The 22,120-nt window shown below is 32.8% G+C and overlaps 3 protein-coding genes and 1 long non-coding RNA gene across 7 annotated transcripts; 3 read left to right on the top strand and 1 right to left on the bottom strand.

The window, feature by feature from the left end:
• Positions 1-1,218: 1,218 nt before the first annotated feature.
• On the top strand, positions 1,219-3,488 carry LOC114180230 (homeobox protein knotted-1-like 1). Its single transcript, XM_028066518.2, has 3 exons — positions 1,219-1,464; positions 2,151-2,258; positions 3,175-3,488. The coding sequence occupies exons 1-3, from the start codon at positions 1,294-1,296 to the stop codon at positions 3,346-3,348; spliced, it is 453 nt and encodes a 150-aa protein (XP_027922319.1). The 5' UTR covers positions 1,219-1,293; the 3' UTR covers positions 3,349-3,488.
• Positions 3,489-5,398: 1,910 nt separating this feature from the next.
• On the top strand, positions 5,399-12,676 carry EMB3101 (Tetratricopeptide repeat (TPR)-like superfamily protein). 4 transcript variants are annotated; one of them, XM_028068613.2, is made up of 2 exons: positions 5,399-5,697; positions 10,978-12,676. In XM_028068613.2, exon 2 carries the CDS (start codon positions 11,089-11,091, stop codon positions 12,595-12,597), a length of 1,509 nt encoding a protein of 502 aa, XP_027924414.2. In that variant the 5' UTR covers positions 5,399-5,697; positions 10,978-11,088; the 3' UTR covers positions 12,598-12,676. The 4 variants fall into 4 exon arrangements, with proteins under 4 accessions (XP_027924414.2, XP_027924415.2, XP_027924416.2 ...); XM_028068614.2 differs by lacking the exon at positions 5,399-5,697 and adding an exon at positions 7,878-8,066; XM_028068615.2 differs by lacking the exon at positions 5,399-5,697 and adding an exon at positions 7,894-8,033.
• LOC146886650 (uncharacterized) lies at positions 5,693-7,601 on the bottom strand. The gene is made up of 3 exons (XR_014994603.1): positions 6,904-7,601; positions 6,401-6,475; positions 5,693-5,956 (listed from the first exon to the last, which is right to left on the bottom strand). It is a non-coding gene; the product is annotated as an uncharacterized LOC146886650 (long non-coding RNA).
• A 7,269-nt stretch (positions 12,677-19,945) lies between the features above and the next one.
• Positions 19,946-21,177, top strand: MKK9 (MAP kinase kinase 9). Its single transcript, XM_028067491.2, has one exon. The coding sequence runs from the start codon at positions 20,021-20,023 to the stop codon at positions 20,972-20,974; it is 954 nt and encodes a 317-aa protein (XP_027923292.1). The 5' UTR covers positions 19,946-20,020; the 3' UTR covers positions 20,975-21,177.
• Positions 21,178-22,120: the final 943 nt, after the last annotated feature.

Below are 22,120 nucleotides of genomic sequence, written 5' to 3'. Positions count from 1 at the left end.
CCTATAACCCCTTTTGGCTTCGGGCTTTTCTTGAACCGAGGCATAAAAGTTGCCTGGAATTGCAAAAATGCCACCGCGCCGTTATATGCTTCGGTTCCTTACCAACCGAGACCTATAAGGCGAGGTAAAAATGCAATTTTATACTAGTGTTAGACTCGTCTCCCATAATCTACACCCATATCGATCAATGACGAATTGACCACATTTGACCCACAATCTCAGTTACTTAATTTTTTAAAATTTAGCAACTCTAGTATAACAAATCATGTGTGCTTTTTCTAGGGATCTTGGTCAAATTTTGGTTGAGGCTAACACAACCGAATTTTGACTGGAGCCGATTCGATTGAATACGGTCAAATTTCGGTCGTGATCGACTCAGTTGAATACGGCCAAATTTTGATCGTGACCAACTCATTTGAATTCGACCAAATTTCATCGTAGGTCGTCCCAGCCCAATACATCCAAATTTGGGTCAGGGCCAACTCGACCAAATCACAATCGGGACCGACTTGTCTAGGACCAGCTGAACCAAATTTCGATCGGGACTGACTTTACTAAATTTGGCCGAGTTCGGCCAAATCCAGGAAGAAAGACTTTTGACTTGGGTTCTCAATGTAAGTCTTCAGGTCTGGCTACTCCGGTCCCGGGAGACCCGATGCTTCATCTTCTCTTTGCTTTTGCCATATTTGTTTGTCTTGTCTGTTAGCAAAGGAAACATCAAATAGTATGCTATGTTAGCATGTTGAAAGGAGGGGAAGGAAGAAGTCGGAGAAATTGAAGGTAGGGGAAGCACATGGAATATATAATGGTTTAAGGCATAAAATTGTCCCTTTTCCAAAATTATAGTAAACAATTGTCCTTTAGTAGTTAGGACCACAGAAACAGTGACAGAAACAGGAATGAGAAGCAAAGTGATAGGAAGATGAAACCAAAGTGAACAGTTTCGGTTTTGGCTGTTTCGGTTGGGGAGGGAATGAATCACTGACTTTGTAAAAAAGTAGAAAAATAAAAAACACACAAAACTCCATCCATTTCAACTGTTGCTTTCATCATTTCTCTTAACCACGTATGCATGCAATTCCCTCTTTCATTTCTTTCCCTTACTTCCAAAAGTGGCAGCATCTCAATCTCACTCACCTCATTATCTTCATCCACCACATCATTTTTTTACACTTTTCTCTCTTTATATAATAATAATAATAGTACTTGTAGTACACATTATTATCATGATCTAGCTGTAGCACTTCAATATCTGGAATATCAAAGGTTCACTTCTCCTGCTCAAAAATAGACATGGAATCTCAGACGCCTAACACTACTATTCACACCTACAAACAACTACAACAACAAGATCATGATGACGAGGAAGAAGCAGAAGAACAAAACAGTGAGATTCTCAAGAGAAGAATCTCCAGCCACCCTCTCTATGGACTGCTGCTTGAAGCTCACCTCGACTGTTTAAAGGTTCTTTTCTTTTCAACTTCTTATTAATTCTCTTTACCATGTTTTGTATCAAACTGTAATATGTTTTGTTTTCTCAATGTGAATCAGTGTTAAAGAGGGAACTGTTTTCTCTTACCCTTTTGAAGGAGTCTTTCATCTTATTGTAATTCCCCCTGTTGAATCTTGAATCATGGTAAAAGACCAAGGATTTTATCTTTCAGATTCAATTCTTTTCTTCCAATATATGCAGGCTGAAGTTAAATTCCAGTTTGGCCAAACTGGTTAATTTTATAATTAAATTGTATCTTAAAAGGTCTGAATTTAAAGATGCAATAGAAGAGGAAAAACTTAGTTTACTCCCCAAATCCAAACCCAGTAGACTTATTAAACATTTATGGGTGATAACTGGTTACATTATGTGTGAGTTTTATGCATGTCTTTTTGTGTGTGTGTGGGTGAAGTAGTTCACATAGGAAACCAAGAGCATGTCCACATCATTTGAAATGAATACTAACCTTTCTTGAAAGTGAAGTTTTTCTTTCTTATCAAGCTCTTTCATATCAACCACTTTATGGTTTGATAAACTGTAGACTAATTAACTTGTTGGTGCAGCTTATGCACAAAAGATATCAGAAAACCAAAGATCTTCATTCTTTTAATTTAAGCTCGAACCTTTAAAAATGCATGGTGTTAGAACATATTTTCAGGTCGGTGAGATTTCCAAGTTGGAGAGAGAGGTGAAGATAGATGAGATGAAAGCAAGAGAGAAGCAAAAGTTGGACATGTTGAGTCAACCTGAGCTTGATCTCTTCATGGTAAGACTAACACTGAACACTCTCCCACTTCCTCACCTGTGTGCCTTGGTTTACACAAACATCAATGAATGTATGTGTATGTGTGAATGGTTTAGTGGGATATGATGATGAAGTAGCGTACAAAAAGTGAGTCAAATATATAACCTAACACATCATGTGGGAACTGAATTATGTTGATTTTGATGGACACTTCATGGTTGGCTAAAGCATGTGCTTCCTGCTTGAAAGAGACTACTCTCAGAAATGCGCATAGTTTTTTGTTCCAATTCTATGACTGTCACACTTTTCCTATCTGTCTCTGTGTTTGTGCTGCTCTTCACATCCTGTCTTTTCACATTTACTTTAGGCCGCAAGGATCATTAGAGTATGCTTATTACTCACCATATAATCGCCATAACCATCACTTGTTTTTCTCATCAAAACTTGTCATATAGATTTTCTTCCATGAATTCTCCATATACTTACTTGTTTATATATGTGTTTCAGGTTTAGATTTTATAAAGAATTGATCAAAAATGGATGAATAAGATTAAAATCAGCATATAGATGAAAAGATGAAAGTAATGATTAAACTTTTTCAAGGTCTTAGGTCTAATGCTAAAACTTTAAATAGAGAAAATGGTAGGTGAAGGTAGCAGTATATCAGACATATCATAAATGTGGAATGCAATGCTGTTATTAAATATTAGTGAGAAAAGTGGTGTCATAATCTATGAGATGAGTTTGTGAAAATAGTTTTTGACACAAGTAGTTTATGCACCATCTCTTTGAATTCCTCATTTTTAGGAGACCTATGAGACCCCACACCTGCACCTACATATACTTCTCCAAACTTTTATCATTCTTCAAACACTTTAGATCCAATTAATATACAGTTTTATGATTCTTGAAACACTTGAAATGTTGATGGATTCAGGAAGCATATTGCTTGTCACTTGGGAAGCTTAAAGAAGCAATGGTGGAACCACAGCAGAAGTCCATGGCTTTCATAAACAACATGCATTCACAACTCAGAGAGATCACTGCACCATCTTCTGAACCTGCACCACCTTCTGCATCTTCTAGTCACTGCAATTTCACAACAAATTAGCAACACTCTACTTTTTCAGTCTGTAATATTATATATATTCCAGCTATATAGCTAGGTTGTTAATTAAGCCTTCAATTATTATCTTATCCTTGGTTAATTAAACTCTACCTCACATAAATATATAAATTAGCTGTCATTAACTGTCATGACTATTATTATTATTATTATTATTATTATTATTATTATTATTATTATTATTATTATGTATAAATATTATTGAGGTTAATTAAAATTTAGTGTTGCTTTATTTCTTTTTATATTTTCCATAAAAATGAATCTGGTTTAGAGATACTAAGGTTCATCTATATCAGATGAGATATTTACTTTAGTAAAGAGTTTTTATGAAAAAAATTCCAACAATGCAGATCATAAACATTGGTATACACGAAGGGTTGTGTTAATGATTATCTTAACAAAATTGTTAAGGAATTAAACATTGTTCGAAATTACGATGAAAACATATTGCTGAAATTACGAGGATTTTCTTTTTTAGAAAAATAACCACTTCTTAGAAAAAAAACAGTTGTACTTAATTAATTAAAAATATCTCATATTGAAAGATTTATGCTTAGCTAATATAGGAACTATATGTGAGAAATGCTAATTAGAATTATTATGGACGGTGATATATCTCATGAATCACTTGCATGTATCGTTCCCATTATCTGGATGCAACAGAAAAGGAAATATGAAGGAAAATATAACACTAACAATAGGTTTCTGAACTAGCTAATAATATGAAACTGATTTTGTTTTTTAAGTCATTTTCTTTTACATGAAAAATCATCTAAAACATTCCTACTAACCGGTGTTCGTGATTAATGAATCAGTAAGTAGAAAATTTTCATTAGAAACTGCAAGGAAATTTATTACAATGATGACAAAAATGTATGATCAGCAACAAATTTTCACAGAAATATTTATATAGTTTTTGTACTTCCAATTAATACTACTAGCCATAGCCATGTTGAAGAGAAAAGTGTGAAGATATTTGAATAAATTATAATGCAGATGAGTACAAAATATTGATAATTGAATTTCCAAAAGATCTCTGATGCTACTTTGTCTCAGGGCCTTTACATGTCTTATCCAACACTTTGGCTGCACCACATGCCATTCACCAATCATGATGTCTACTTCCACAGCACTTTTATATTCCTCTATATACGTCTATATATATATATATATATATATATATATAATATTTCATGTTGGAACTTTTTGAAGTTAATTAATTTATGAAAATTTAGCAAACCAATTATGATGAGTTTCCATTGAGATTATATATAACTCACTTTTATACAGAGTTAGAATTATAGTTGTTATGGATCAAATTTTTAGTAGGATAATTATTGACGAAGAGATGGTTGCCAGTGACATCAATTGTTTTATAAATTGTATTATAATCGAATTATAACACTTAAACTGTTACACTTTTAAGTAAAAAAGAGTTCCATAGACCATATTAACCGTTCATATTTATTGTTGTTTTTTTACTTGTAGAATATCTCCATTTTTATCATCCATGCAAAAGTATATCAATTATTCCAAGAGGTTCAACTCTATGCAAAATTCCTTCTTGTATTCTGCATATCTAACTCAACTTCTCATTTATATATATATATATATATATATATATATATATATATGCGTTTTTACAATCTCAATTATTAGTTAAGTGATTCGAAATTGTTATTGTTATCTTAATAAAACTGTACATAATAATAGAGTTAAGTACCATTAGTTTTCTTTAAGTGAAATTAAATGTTATAAAAAAAATATTTAGACCATGGAATGTAGTAGTAAATGCTCAGTAATTAGCATACGAATTTCCCTTTTATTATTGGATATTCCTAGTTCAAACATGTAACAGTAAGAACTAACGGTATATTCTCCCTCTTATTATAAGGTAAATTCCTATACCATTAGACAAATATCATTATATTAAAAATGTAAATTACATATTTGCCCCTATATTCATTTATACTTTTTTTGTTGGTTTATATACCCTTTTTCTTTTCATAATAGAGCAAAATGATATATGTGTACGAAGCAGGACCCTATGAGCAAGCAGAGTTAATTCAGATCGTACATCCAATACACCAATGGATCCTATGGACCCAACTTCGTCTTCTTCACCACTATATTATAATATTATATTATTCTTTAAATGCTTTATTATATAGCCAATTAAATATTTATCATTTCCTTGTATTGCAACTCTTAGACGACGGAGGGTGCGACCACCAAGGGCGACGGTCTGTGACTCGACGACGAGCGGTTCAAAAGAAGAAAACAACCACTGCGGGGCAGCATAAGAACAAGAGTGGAAACCTAATCCCCTAATCAGTGAGTTTTCTTCACTCTCGCACACCAAACCACTGTTGTTTTGGATTTTAAACAATTTACTCTTCGAACTCGCCAATTCAGTTACAAAATCACGAGTTTGACCGAGTTCAAGGATTCTACCTCGATTCTACCGAGTTTACATCAAAATCGAATTTGCTTTCGAGTTGAATCAGAAGTTATGTAAAACGTAAACTCGTCCGAGTTAATGATTTAACTGAGTTATCGAGTTAACTCTCGATTTGATAACTGGTAGTAAAACCTGCAAAATAAGAAACTAAGTCAGAAATAAAAGAAGAAGAAAAAAAACCAAAGTCAGAACAGGTTAGCAAGTCAGTAAAAGGAACTTGGTAGTGAAGATGTTAGTAACTGATGTAAGAACTGGTTCGAGAATAATCATCAGCAAAAACAAGTTAGTATAACTGACTAAGTCAGCAAAAAATTATTAGCAGAAGAGAGTTAGTAAAACTGGTTAGTACAAGTCTATATGTGCTAGTAAACACTAATTAGTAAAGAATGTTAATGAGTATTAACTAACCTATGACTTGTATACGCTAATTGCAAACTCTAATAACAGTAAAAAATAACTAGGTCAGCTATCAAAATACCATTAAAATCTGTATCTGAAAAGAAAAATGCATCTACAATACTATAACAGTGAAAATGTTAATGAAGATCAAAATATCAACAAGAAAATAGAGCCTACAACTGTAGATTAGCTGCAGCAAGAAAAAAATTAAAACCCCATGTGAACTGGTATAAAAACTTTGATTGGCAGAACCTGCACAAGTAACACCAGCAAAAATCACGTTAGAGACAAAAGATAAATGTTAGTTGTGTTAATGGTGTTAGTGAACTGAGATAACTCTGCAAACATATGTGAAAAGAGTTAGTAAAGTTAGAATCAGCCAAAAAAAAATAGTATCAACACTGTTATGTCAGTCAAAACTAAAATCAAAATCAGTTTAAGAAAAGCTAACTAAAATCTAGCAGTAGTAAGAGAACAATTTCTGAACAATAAACCTAACTAAAAAGAATAACCAAATCTGAAATCAAGACTAAAAACATAACCTAATATCTAATCCTAACTAATTAAAACAGAAAAGAAATGTAAGAATACATCAAACCAGTAAACGCAGGCTCACTAAAACAGTAAAGACAACTAGTGCTAAAGTCGCAAAGAAAGCTCCCCCCACACTATGAGTTTACTTTATTATATGCGGTGTGGGTTTTCTCCAGCCAGGCCATGATACATTGGCAGATGCTGGATTAATTCTGATCTGAGTACTGTTGGAAGTTCCCTCAGCAATTGGAATTTGTTTACACAAGGGCTGGCAGCACATGTCTTCATTAGTCAGCTCCTTGAGTGTTCTTTCCTTTCCTCCAGTCATCTTTTCACTTCCAAACTCTTTGTCCTGACTCAAACATATTGGTTCTCTGCTTTTCAGTACAAGTGACCTTGTCTAACCCTGCATAGAACCGTTAGCACAGAAAACACACTTCCATGCAGTGGTAAAAAATTTCAATGCAGTGAAATGCCTAAACTATCAAACTTACACAATTCATTTTATCACACAATCACTCAAAACTAGCCATTCCCCCGGCAACGCTGCCAATTTGTTAAACTTCTTTTAACTGCATGGCAAGGTTATTAGACTTGAGAGTCCACTTATACTCGTAAAAGCTTCGAAGACTCGACTTATAGACTTGTTAGAGTCTTCAACACCTCTATTTCATATAAAAATTGTATATTAATATCATATCAATTCAAAATTTAATTACCAATGCAAATAGTAAAAGGTAGTTCAATAATTATAAAATAACTTAATTTAACACATAATAATTATTATATAAGTTCAAATTACAACAAACACATTAGTTAATACAAATCACAAATCATATATAACTTTTTTTTTACTCCAATAACATTTTCACTTTTAGGTATAGAAGGTTTAACAAGTAAAAATACTTTAACATCAGGATCTTGAAACCGTCCCGATCCCACTTTCAGAACTTGGAAACCAGTTTCAATCAACTAAAATAAAATAATTTATTTTTCTAGAAAACCAGAATTACAATAAATAAATAAATAAACAAAACTACATAATATATATATATATATATATATATATATATATATATATATATATATATATATACACGTAACAGCAGCAAACGAAATTCAGAAAAATAAAAATAAATAAATGAAAAAATAAAAGCAACGGAACAGTGACGCCGCAGAACCAGAGACCCGACGGAGCTGCCACGCGAGGCGACCGGAACTACGACGCGAGGCGACCGGAACTGCGACGTGGACGAGCGGAGCTACGGCGTTGAAGGTGATTAAGCTCAAACTTGAGATCACGAAATAGGTCAGCGTTCGATTAGGGTTTTCGATTTGGGATTTGGGCTTCGATCTCTACTTACAATTGGATTTTCGATTTGGGTCGTTGGGGTTTTAGTTTGGGCTTAAAATCCGAATGCCCACGACATGTTTTTCTGTCATTTCATGTCGTTTTTCGAACTCGATGACTCGGTTTCAAACTCGCGAGTCTGGTACGAGTCAGCGAGTTAACTCCGAGTTTATTCCGAGTTTGAAAAATAACAAGTTTATATGCGAGTTAACTCGTCAACAGTGTCATGACTCGCAGACTCGTACGGTTTTACGAGTCAATCCGCGAGTTCGATAACCTTCATACATAGGAAGTAACAAAAACCTCAAATTCCCCCTCATGAAGTATAGGGAAGAACTCGAGTATCAATTCATAGAAATAGCTAAAAGTTATGAATGATTTAGGTAAGTAAAATCTGATTTGTGAAGACAGTGATGGGGGATTACTAATATAATACTCTAAACTAAACAAAAATGATCCTAAAATGTAAATGAAATGATGCATGAAACTATATCTACAGCTGCAATCAAAACTGGACAGGATGCATTGTATTATTGTATATGAATATGGAATCTGTGGTTTTGATATCTACAATGACTTCTATGCATGGAAATGAGATATGAATGCATGGAATGTGTTAACTAGTGATATTAAACCTATTCTGAACTTTAAAAGTATCTAAAATGATGCAGAGATATGAAAACGAAAAAGTGTTTGTGAAAATGCCTAAGAGAAAACTGAAAATTTACAATGCGTTTGATGAAATGCCACAACGAATTGGAAATGTAAATTATGCATGTATAAATGATGAAAGATGTCCATATATTTAAAACTAACTAGAATATTCCGGAAAAAGTCAATAGCAACTCAAAATACTAAAAATCACATCCTAAACCAAATTTGGCAGAATTGGCATAAAGTCCTGGTTCATCAGCGTGACAGCTTAAGTGCTTATGTGATATGAGATGCAGAATTATTTATTTACAATGCCAGTGAATGAGACGCATTTGAACTACTAAGGTTATGACATTTGGGTGATAACCCAGTTTGAGAGTCGTGGCAAAAATAGAGAAAGCGAAGGGCATTTGGTGTAACTGGCAGAAACAATTGATGAGGATGTTGAGAATGACAAGGTTACTCTGAATTCCCTTGAGCTCTATTTGCTTAAAAAGCGAAATAACAGTAGGGCTGTGCTTCATCCTTGTAAGAGATCCCTAAATCTCCCCCAACTGGAAGATGGGAGGAAAGCATATGAAGCATGCAATCAAATTGGATACTACGTGGTGAACATTGTCATGATCATGTGAAGGGGAGTGAGAGTGAGAGTGTAAGTGAATGGAAGAGAAGGAAGAAGGGCTGGAATGAAATGGAGGAAACTTGGGAATGGAAGAAGGACAAATCCTTAACCTTTTTCCTAAGAGTGACATCGTTGTGTTAACAATAAAGATGAAAAAGCAGTGCGAAGTGGTGGATGTTGGCTGAAACCTAAAGTGAGCGCGTGAGTGTCAAAGTTTTCACTGCCACAGCACATTATATTTATAGAAATAGCACACTTTTTTTCAAGTCATAACTTGGTTTTTGGGAGCCGAGTTTTGATCTTTAGTTGATCTCAATTTTATCAAAATACTAGCTTTTTGAGCTAAATTTTCTATTTTTTTTATCTTTTATCTTTTAATTAATTGATAATAAGTGTTTAAAAAAATTATCATAAATTTAAAATTTTATTTAAATTCCTCTCCCGGCTTCTCCAAGGCGGCAGAATTTGATGTTCGGCCTTGCCTCCTATGCCGTCGAAATGATGCACACCGGCAATGCCTTCTGTGATATGGATTGATTCGGCGTAGTTTTTAGTTCCTGCCCTTGCCACTCTGATTGTGTAACCTTCGCTGCCAGCAAGTAATCCTTTGTCCATTTTCTAGGGTTTTTACTTTCCTAATTTGTTTTCCGTTCCACCGTAGATTCCAAATCACCTGTCTCACTCTATCCACTGGTTTGCTTTGTCTGTCACATATGTATGCGATTTCACTTTGGTATGCAACTCCATTTGCTTCTATTTTCTGCTACGCTTGCCTCTATCCAACTTAGATCTGAGTATTAAAATCCAAAATAGGCAGACTCCATGGGCTGGAGCATATTTTAGCTGATATATTTGATGTAATTGAAAAGCTAGAGATTCTAATGTGCCAGTCACCAATTAGTAAATTTTCTGGTTTAAGGTGAATACATTTGGGGAGTCAGTGTGCGAGAGATGATCACAATCCTGGATCAGACCATGAAAGTAAGAATCACATGTCGTGAAACATTTCCTCTACTCGTGAAACGTACGTTTGTTTCAATTCAACCACTACATGAGGACTTACGTCATATATTTTTTCATAAAACTTACTGGAATAAGGTAAAAGAAAAGTTTATGGGAGTCACAAGTTGTTTTCATACCACTTGTAAGACTTCCAAATGTCTCCCATGTAAGTGCTGGTTTTGAGCATTAGCCAGCTTGATATATCACTTGTAAGAGTCTACAATATTTATTTCAATTGTCAGAATGCTTTCTTGAGGTCTAAATTACTCTCTACAATCTTGAAGAACATATTCATCATAATATTGGCTGTCTCGTCTATTGAAATGCCTCATCCATTTCTTGGTTGGGATTCTTTTTGTAATAACTGTTCATGAAACATTGGTAATTGATTTTCATGCCCTTTTTCTATCTCCCCTTCCCTGTACATGTATTCTGATATTATTATTATTGTTGCCTTTGAACTTAATTGTTGTTTTGTCTTTGACGCGGCCAAAGTAAGTTAATTTAATTTACTATTTTCTATGCGATGCTGAATTTATCACCTGTAAGTAGAGTTTGCTAACTAAATGTGTGGGCACTCTTAATTTTCAGGTTATGTTTTGATATCCGAAATCCTGGCAGAGTTGATTGACATTCAAATTGAAACATATAGGCAGATAGAGAGAATAGTTTTAGACTCAATTGGGTTTGTGTCCCAATTCCATGAGCATAAGATGGCCAAGAGTGTCATCACCAACCTATCTCTCTCAGATTATAAGAACCCAGAAAAACCCAATAAAGGCTCTTCACATTTTCAATGAAGCCAAATCCAGGTATCCCAATTACTGCCACAATGGTCCTGTTTATGCCACCATGATCAGCATCCTTGGAACATCAGGGAGACTGACTGAGATGAGGGATGTGATTGAGCAGATGAGAGAGGATTCATGTGAATGCAAGGATTCTGTTTTTGTGTCTGTTATTAAGACATATGCCAATGCCGGCCAGGTAGATGAAGCAGTGTCTGTGTACAAGACAATTCCTCAGTTTAACTGTGTTAATTGGACAGAATCCTTCAACACCATTTTGCAGATAATGGTGAATGAGAACCGGCTTGAAATGGCCCACCGGCTCTTTGTTGAGAGCTCTTGTGGTTGGGAAGTGAGGTCTCGGGTTCGAGCATTGAACTTGCTTATGTATGCTCTTTGCCAAAAGAGTCGTTCCGATTTGGCACTGCAGTTATTCCAAGAGATGGATTATCAAAGTTGCTACCCTAATAGGGACAGCTATGCAATTTTGATGAAGGGATTGTGCCAAGACAGAAGGTTACATGAGGCCACCCATTTGTTGTATTCAATGTTTTGGAGGATCTCACAGAAAGGTAATGGTGAGGATATTGTAGTCTATAGAACTCTTTTGGATGCTTTATGTGATGCTGGAAAACTTGAAGAAGCTGTGGAAATTCTAGATAAAATTTTGAGGAAAGGACTGAAGGCTCCGAAGCGATGTTATAACCGTCCTGATCTTGGCCAGTTCTTGGATGGCAAAGATATAGAAAGTGCTAAACGCGTGATTCATGAAGCTTTGATCAAAGGCTCAATTCCTAGTTTGGCTAGTTATAATGCCATGGCTATTGATCTGTACTCAGAAGGTAAGATAGATGAGGCTGATAAGGTCATCATGGAAATGCAAGACAGAGGCTTTAGACCAACACATTCTATCTTTGAGGCAAAAGTAGCAGCATTGTGCAAGGTTACTAAGGTGAATGAAGCAATCAAGGTAATTGAGGAAGACATGGTGAAAGTTAATTGTCTACCAACTGCTAGAGTGTACAACACTCTCTTGAAAAGCCTATACAATGTTGGAAATTCTACGGCTGTACTCGAGAGCTTGAACAAGATGTCGAACAAGGTAGGTAATGCAGGTGACAGAGATACTTACGGCATGTTGCTGGAAATGCTTTGTGGTGAGAGAAGGTATGTCGAGGCAAGCCAACTTCTGGAGAAAATGTCAATTAAGTCATATTGGCCATGTACCAATAGTTACAATTCTGTCATTAAAGGTCTTTGCTCCTTAGGTAGGCAATATGAAGCAGTTATGTGGTTAGAGGACATGATGAGCCAGGGAAAGCTTCCTGAAACTTCTGTCTGGAATTCATTGGCATCTTTATTTTGTAACTCAGAAAAGATTAAAGTGTCCTCTGAGACATTTGGTCGCCTGAGTAGTTTGTGAAATTGTGATTACTAGAATCATGTACACCACCAACCTTTTTTTTAATTTAAATGCTTCTTTCATAGCTTCAAAGACACCATATTTAGTGTTGATTCAGTTGCTGACTTGACCCTTCGTAACTTGTTTAGTTACCAAGCTTGCATTCACTTTTGACCCAGAAAAACTATACAAAAATTGCCTATGGAATCCCTGTTATGTTTGCATGTCCTAGGTTGGATCTTCTAAAATGCTTTATAGTTTGCCGTTCTTCTCCTCCAGGACACTGATTTGATGAATAAGACTACCTCTTGGTTATCCGTGTACTTACAGTTTTAGTTTTCTTTTGTTTAATGATATTGCTATAACTTTGGTTGCAACATAAGATATTTTCTATCAACAAGATTAAACCTGTCTACTGAAATGTAATTATCTTTCTTCATTCTTTTGGCTTTTGCAAATGTGACAGTGATGCTGGTTAGGGTTCATTATTGATTTACTGAAGCTTTTATGACAAATTGACAATTGTTGCAGCTGCTTGATAGAGCAATTTTGGAATCAAGGGTTGTTTTCTTGCTAGCAATGACACATCATTTGTTTGCTAGAGCAATTATTGTGTTATTTACTCTTTTTTTAGCAAGTTTGCTTTCAATGAAGGGTATGCAGTATATACTTTTTTTTTTTAATTTTATTTTTAATTAGAGAATTCATTAGCGAGTTAAATAGAAAACTACACAAACAACAACCATCATCATCTTGTTTGTTCCTATAGAAAAATTTTGATCTGACACTTAACTATTAGAATTTGAGTTGAATGTGTGTAAAACATTATAAACTTTTAGTTTATTCCGCACTCCACCAACATATTGATTTATTGTATAACTAACATTAAACCTGCATAATAATAATAATCCATGTCACTAATCAAAACCAAACTATATAAAACTGTAATAAAGTCTCATCTGCTTAAGTTCTTGAATTAGTTCTAGAAATTCTTGAAAAGTGTTTGTTCATGAATTTTAGTAGTCATGAGGTTGTCACTTTCTGCTTATAACTGGTTCACACACTCTAGCCCTTCTAGATTTTTTCTCAGAACCATGAACTTTCCTTTTTCTACTATATTGTCTTTTTGCAGTTTTTGTCATGGAGTCAGTGAGCACAATGGATTCAAAGATCTACCTCCAACATTGGCTGCCAGTAGGTTATATGTCCCTCTCAATCATACTCTACTATTGATCATTATTAATATGGTATATACATTTCTCAAACCCTTAATTACACTATTATCTTTCACCTCAATCAGAAATTTTGATCTTTAATATTTCAATTATATAACCTGAGTTATCATAAGTCTACTATTATAGTTTATTATATATATCAGTGTTTCATTAATTATAATGAGTGAAACTCACTGTGGAAGGCTAAAACAATGGGCCATTTTTTCTTTTGTATACAGTACATGAATGGGTTCTTACTGGTCAAGTTGCAATGCATTTGTGCATTTATTTAGGATTTGAGGGAACATAAAGTAATGGTTCCATTGTGATGTGATGCAACTTGTGGCAGCTGCCAGATATTTTAAGGACACATGGACCCAACTCTATTAAGATAAAAAAAAAAAAAAAAGTATAGTATTTTACTTTTATATTGCATAAATTACAGTCTACAAGTTAGTAATGTACTTGTCACTCTCTGAATTAAACACTTTAATGAAAATACAGAAACAAAGGTAAGTTATATTTTTACAACTTGATAATAATGTGGTTTATATTTCTAATAAAGAATATAACTTTATTAGGCTGATTAATTGATGTATAGCTTAATGCATGGTTTTGAGCTACTATCCCGTAGCAGCCCTCACACAAGTTGTGCAACTTGATTTCTGGGACCATTTAGTATTATCCAAACCACTTTTATTAACTCCACCCTATTCCAACTGCCTGTATTTCAAACGCTAAATTTCTATTTTTTTATACTAGCCGTTATCGCGTATGTATATGCAAATTTTAAATATACGTGATATTATATTAGTAGGTGATAATATTGTAATGTTATTAATTTAATATATAAACTAAAACTATATTTATTAAAAATGAAATGAAATATATCAGAATAGATGAAAAAATAACCATTGATAAATAAAGAAGAAGAAAATCAACAGAGATAGTCGATTTTATAAAAAATTTGTAAAAATAATGGTCAATTTTTAAAAGTTTAATAAATTATTATATTTAAAGAGTAAAATTGGTATTTTGAATTGTGGACACAAAAAGGAAATCTCCTTATATATTGTTATAGATATTTAATATTGAATTTTTAGCTATTGTTCTCATTATTTTGTTGTTTTCAATTACATTAATAATAATAATGCTTAATTAAGTTTGTAATCTAAATAAAGTTAGAATCTTTCAATTGATTTTATTAAATTTTTGTGTATTATTAATTTCTAAAAATTTTAAAAATTTTCAATTAAATTTTTTTCAATAAGTTTTTTATTAGATTATGTGACAATTAAGTGAGTGATACCTTACTTAATTTTCATTTAATTTTATTGTTTATAATTTAATTTATAATTTTTTATTGCATTATAATTTTTTAATTATATAATTTTATATTTTATGAATTTATAAATTATAATTTTATAATTTAAAATTTAAAATTTTATAAAATTATAAAATTACGTATAACGAATACCTAAATCTAACTTTAAATATTCAATTAAAAAGTTTTGAATTTTTAAAAACTCACCAAATAAAAGAAATATGTTAAAACTCGATCGAAACACTCAAGTTTGTCAATAACTTAATTAAACTTACAAATAATAATAAGAATAATGTTTAAATTTACATGCTGCAGCGAAAAATTCAAGTAGTGTTTTTCTGTTGCAATGTATTCATGTTGTTGTTCTCCGTTGTCTAAGGTTGTAATACGCCACATGTTTTAGGGTCTTGTTTTCTTGTAAGAAGGAATCTTCTCCTCTCTTCAAATTATTGATGTGCCCACATAACAATATTTCTTTTAATAGTTTAAATAATAACTTATTATCACTATTTAGCTTTTTCAGAAAATAAAAATAAAAAATAAAGTTGTCTTATAACGGGAACTGTGACTTATTGACTTGTTATTTTTGGCTGCTGCCTCTGTCATATAGAAGAAGTGCTCATCCAAGCAGTTATATTGTCCTATTTGAACCCTCACCATTATAAAAATAGATTGAAAAGATTCCCAACTTTTAAAATGAGAGGTAGCATCAGCTTTTTTTTGGCAATAACAAATAATTTGGATGTTCTTAAATAAAATATTTTAAAAAAAATTAATTACGAATAATTTACATATAGTTTACTTCGAACCAATTAATGTTTTAATATAGATAATGATATTTTAACTACTAAATTTTGACAATTTTCTCTTATAACATAAATGTCATCTTTTAAATAATTTTAAAATATTGAAAATAAAAAAATAAAAAATTATCTAAAAAATACCATCTAAGATGATAAGAGAAAGTTATCAAAATTTAATAGTCAAAATATCATTTTCCTCTTCAATGTTTCATCACATAAAAGAAATACTTACGTAATAGTAACGTCAACAATATGAAAGATGCTTAACATTGAATAAGTTTGTCAGCACGAGACAAAATGAATGACAGAATCTTCTTCTGAAATGTTTTTGTTAATTTTCTTCCATTACCAGAATTTTTAATGTAGCCACCATAGATAATGATAAAAATAATATATGTCCCTATGTTTTTTACCGGAATTTTATTAAGACTGAAACTGAGGTTATATAATAATTTTTAAAGATTAAAATTGTTTCACTTCAGTTCTAAACTGGATAAAAATGAACTGGATAATTTGTGAAAAAAAAAAATCTCAAAAGTATTACTGTTTTTAATTAAAATGGTGTCAAATTCTCTTATTGCTGATTAGTGTTCTATTGATAAATATTTGGTGTTAATTTTTCACTCTTTCACCAACTAGAGCTTTTTTGTTTCTAAAATTATTTATTATTTATTATGATAAAATATAATATTTATTAACAATAAAGACATTTTATCTCCTTACCTATATAAGCATCTGATTTTTTTTTTCTTTTTATGAGACTTTATTTCTTTGTATATCAACTCTCTTCCTTATTTCGTATTCACTCTTATTTAAATACTTTCTTTTCGTGAAATAAAAGACTTCACTCCCTAACATTATATGATCTTATATTTTTAAACTAAATGATTTAGCAAAGCTTCAAAATACTTGTCTAATGCAAAAATAAAATAATAATAATAATATTATTATTATTATTATTATTATTATTATTAACTATTATTAACTATGTTAGTGTTGTGTAAAAAAGAAAGATAAAGTTTGAAATAAGTTTCATTACGCCTTTTGCCATGCGTAACATTCCTTATTTTGTCTAATGGTTTAAAACCATATTACTTAATGTGAGTGATTTGTTAATCCAAGAATAAAGAAAATTTTGTCGAAAAACTTTTCAAAACTAGCATAGTCTAATAGTTGAAATACATATAAGATTGTTGTTTAATGCATTACTATTTCGCCAATAAAAATAAGATTTTTTAATAAAAAGAATGAATTAAATTCATTTTCAGACAATTAACTAACATTTAAATTTGTTTAAAATTTTGAAAAGCCTGTAAAAACATGAACATCTAAGCATCTTTAACCCATATTTAATTCCTCGTCAACATTGTGCATCCAGTCTTGTTTCATTATTTGCTCGTGCACAATATGCATGATCATTATAGATGAAAACTACAACCACAAATAGAAGAGTAAGTTAATAACAATTATCACAATTAAAGAATTATCAATATCACATATTCACATTATCCAATCTCATACTAGACGTCTAAAAACACTCACGGAGACATCTCACACTCAGACGCCTATACGCACTCATGGAGACATACTCACACTTATCAAATCACACTCAAACATATAGGAGCACTCAATGAGACATGGTCATAGGGGTGGCAACAAGAACTTGGTCCAACGCGCTGACCCGCAAGCCTGCAAAAATGGACGGAGTGAGCCGAGACATTGAACCCGCAAGCTCGTTCAAGCCCGATCCACATAGTCCACGACTCACATAAGCTTACCCTAAGTTAGTAAGATTCTTTGGAGACTGCAAATATACTCCTCCTCTTCCACATAACTACTTAAAAATATTCCCTAAAATAATATTCAAGCTAACTTGTAAATTAGTAAAATAAATTATCACATAGTTTATCATTAAATGTCACGATAAAATATTTAGAACTGACATATATTAATTAAATTCAAATATTTAAAAGATAAAAAAAAAAGTCCATAACAACAATTAATTCCATTGATTCCCCATTTTTAATTCTAACTTTTGATGTGCACTTGAATCCAGTACTTTGTTGATTCATATAATTATTGTATCATTCACACACATGTTTAAGACCATTGGCATCCATAATTTTTAGCTTAAATAACACACACTCCCTTCAATTCTCAGGGTCAGCCCGCATGCCCACGAGCTAAACGAAACGCAGAACAGACCACTGATTCTAGTCTGCGTATTTTTGTGCAGGGCAGGTCAACCTGACTCACAATATGTGGGCCTTATGCAGATTGAGCCTAAACAGGTCAGACTAGTCCACATTGTCACTCTTACATGCTCACACTTAGACATCTAAGAGCACCCATGAAAATATACTCACATTCGTCAATCACACAAAGACATTTATGAACACTTATGAAGACATACTCAGTCTCGTCTAATCATACCATTAATTTATTAACACAAAACATGACAATGCATATGAATACCTATCTAACAATCACATGAAATACTAACTTCCTAACTTCCCTATCATGAAGTTTGTAAGTAGTCAAATTTTCTCCTTATATTTAAATCTTAGACTTATTTTTCTTTTAATCAACCACCTTCTTTCTCACCGAACATAACATTATTCACTCATTTAGTATGTATGTTTATTATAAACCTCACTCTTACTCTTGAATCTCATGCTTTTATTAAAATATTTTATTTCCTTTCTATTTTTGTTTCTTAAAAAAATCTTTTTAAATCTCTTGAATAACCAGAATCACATACATGACAAATCATATAAGAAATTTGTTTAAAAAACAACCGTCATATATAATCTTATATTATAATAAGCACATTATATATCTTTAACGAAATCTCTTTAATATCTTCTTAACAATTATTCATCAAATATTTTATTTTCTTAAAAAATATTTAAGTAAAATAATTTTTTTAATTAATAAACCATTAAATCTCATACTATAAAATAAATAATTAATAATAAATAATTATATCACACCATCATATATAATCTTATATTATAATAAGCACATTATATATCTTTAACGAAATTTCTTTAAAATCTTCTTAATAATTATTCATTAAATATTTTATTTTTTAAAAAAATATTTAAGTAAAATAATTTTTTTTTAATTAATAAATCATTAAATCTCGTACTATAAAATAAATAATTAATAGTAAATGATTATATCACTTTTAATAAGATTTTAAATAATTAATTAATCACTTTATCTACAATATCAAATATCTTTTTAATTAAATAGTTATTACACTCTTCTATCTTTTATTTAAAATATCTATTTACCTCATCTATTTATTTTTTAAATGATTATAATATTCAGAATCTTATATATATATATATATATATATATATATATATATATATATATATATATTTCTTAAAAGTTTGTTTTATCTTTTCATCTATTTTCTTAATTTCCGTAAGAAAATTACATCGATCATCAACAAATTTGAGAGATATGTCACATGTGACATGGTTACATAAAAAAACTATTGAACATTAAGCTGATCCAATTAATTGTTTGAATTAATTAATTAATTTTAACAAATTTATCATTTTACTTAATTAAATTCGTATAGATATATTTTAAACATCCCAATCGTTATCAAAATTATAAATTTAAATCAATGCTCGTTGTCTGAATTCTTTTTAAAGAATTGCAATCTTAATAATATTTTTTCAGGAATCATAATCTTAATTATTTCTTATTCGTTGGGTATCATTAAACACATTTTTTTTGTTTTTTTATCGTGAAGGTAAAGATATATATGAGAGGATTTTAAACTAAAGATAATATATAAAATTTTCAAATTGAAGATAAAAAGTGAAAGGCAGGCTACATTTGATCACGTGCAGAAAATAAATAAATAAAAGTAAACAAAATCTGCTGAAAAAAAGTGAATATCCAATGAATTTTAATTATCTAAAATTATTCAGAAGAGTGGACCCCACTCTCATATCCTCCCTCTTTCCTTATAAACAATCACTATCCATTACTCACTCACCCTATAAAATCCTCACACCATTCACACCTCACTTTACTTTCTTTCTTATAACTTTTTCCTTCAACCACCACCAACCACCCAGATGGCACTTGTCCGCCACCGCCGCCATCCCAATCTCCGCCTACCTCTCCCGGAGATCTCAGAGCGCCGCCCCCGCTTCCCGCTCCCCCTCCCTCCCACCGCCCCCAAACCCGCCGCCGGAGACGCCATCACCGCCGCCGACCTCGAAAACATCGCCGTGCTCGGCCACGGCAACGGCGGCACCGTCTACAAGGTCCGCCACAAGACAACCTCTGCCACCTACGCCCTCAAAATCATCCACAGCAACGCCGACGCCACCATGCGCCGCCGCGCGTTCTCGGAAACCTCCATCCTCCGCCGCGCCACCGACTGCCCCCACGTCGTGCGCTTCCACGGCTCCTTCGAAAAGCCCTCCGGCGACGTCGCCATCCTCATGGAGTACATGGACGGCGGCACCCTCGAGACCGCCCTCGCCACCGGCGGCACGTTCTCCGAGGAGAGGCTCGCCGCGGTGGCGCGTGATATCCTCGAGGGCCTCGCGTGCCTCCACTCGCGCAACATCGCGCACCGCGACATCAAACCTGCGAACATCCTCGTAAACTCCCAGGGAGAAGTTAAAATTGCAGACTTCGGAGTCAGCAAACTCATGTGCCGCACGCTCGAAGCCTGCAACTCCTATGTCGGCACGTGCGCGTACATGAGTCCCGAACGGTTCGACCCGGAAGCATCCGGCGGAAACTACAACGGTTTCGCTGCGGATATTTGGAGTTTGGGTTTGACCCTCTTTGAACTTTACGTGGGTCATTTCCCGTTTCTTGAAACGGGTCAGCGACCCGACTGGGCTACCCTTATATGTGCCATTTGTTACGGCGACCCGCCTAGCCTCCCCGCGACGGCGTCAGCGGAATTTCGCAGCTTCGTCGAATCCTGCCTCAAGAAGGAGTCCGGTGATAGGTGGACGGCGGCACAACTCTTGACCCACCCGTTTGTGTGCAAAAACCCGGAAACTCACTAAGTGGGTTGACCCGGTTATTTTTGCTTTAACGAATCGGGTCTTGATAACGTTTACCTTATATGACCTTTTTGAGATGTTGTATATTCCCTCGGATTCAAATTTTTTCAGTTTTAGGAGAATCATTCCCTTTGTAAATTGTGCTCCACAATGATAAAAAATGGAAGTTAGAATTCAGAATAGATATGATTATTTTTTTTCTTCAATTGTTTCATTGTTAAACCATCCATATTCAAGGCATGGATATACTTAGTATTAAATTGTTTTACTTTCTATATTCGTTCAAGTTCAATTCTCGTCAAAACTATTATGGTTTATATTTTAAATAGAAGAAAAAGAAATTATAAATTTGAAATTAAAAAAAAATAATTGCGTTTAAGAGTGAACTTTGTGAAGAAGATGCATGAACGTGGAAGAATCGTTAGCACTTTGTTGTCATCACTCTAACAAGTTGAGCAATGAGCACTATCTTCTCTCATCATTCCTATCGTCATTTTATTTGGAATTTTCTGTTTCCACCCATTTCACGTGTGCTGCGTACATTGTCTTCTTTCGTTCTGTAAAAAAGAAAAAAAGAAAAAAAAAGACACGTGTTTTTAACACAAATTATTTCAGTTAAAAAATGTCATAAAAGAAAAGATAAACAAAACATGTTTCAGTGGTAACCACGTGTGTTCTCCAACCTACTCCTTATTATGGAAGCTTCATATAAAATATTAGAAACGGTAATGTTTTGAAAGGGCTATGAAATATTATTACGGATTCTCAGGCTTGGTAAATTTTTTACATAATTTATAATGAATTAAAGTAAGACTTTAATTTAAAAATATTTTTAATTATGTATTTAAAAATAATTAAGCCAGTTATATATATATATATATATATATTTTTTTTTTCTTATTTGTTGAGCTATTAGGGTTCCCTGCATCTAAATCATTTTTTCTTCCCTTTTCCTCTAATAGATTCACATTGCCTTTTGCATTTTTGCTGCGGTTGCTCCACCAATTATAGTTCCTAATGGTTGGGGTGCATTTCATTTGTATATATTTGGACAAACGTTTTCGGAAATACTTCTAACAATAAAAAAATAAGAAAAAGATGAAATGAACTTTATACATAAATTTAAAGAACACCGGTATTTTGATACTA

Source organism: Vigna unguiculata, chromosome 4 (assembly GCF_037176805.1).
Source record: "Vigna unguiculata cultivar grain cowpea cultivar isolate G323 ecotype 2 chromosome 4, ASM3717680v1, whole genome shotgun sequence".
Classification (NCBI taxonomy): domain Eukaryota; kingdom Viridiplantae; phylum Streptophyta; class Magnoliopsida; order Fabales; family Fabaceae; genus Vigna; species Vigna unguiculata.
This window is presented reverse-complemented; position numbering and strand designations above follow the sequence as displayed.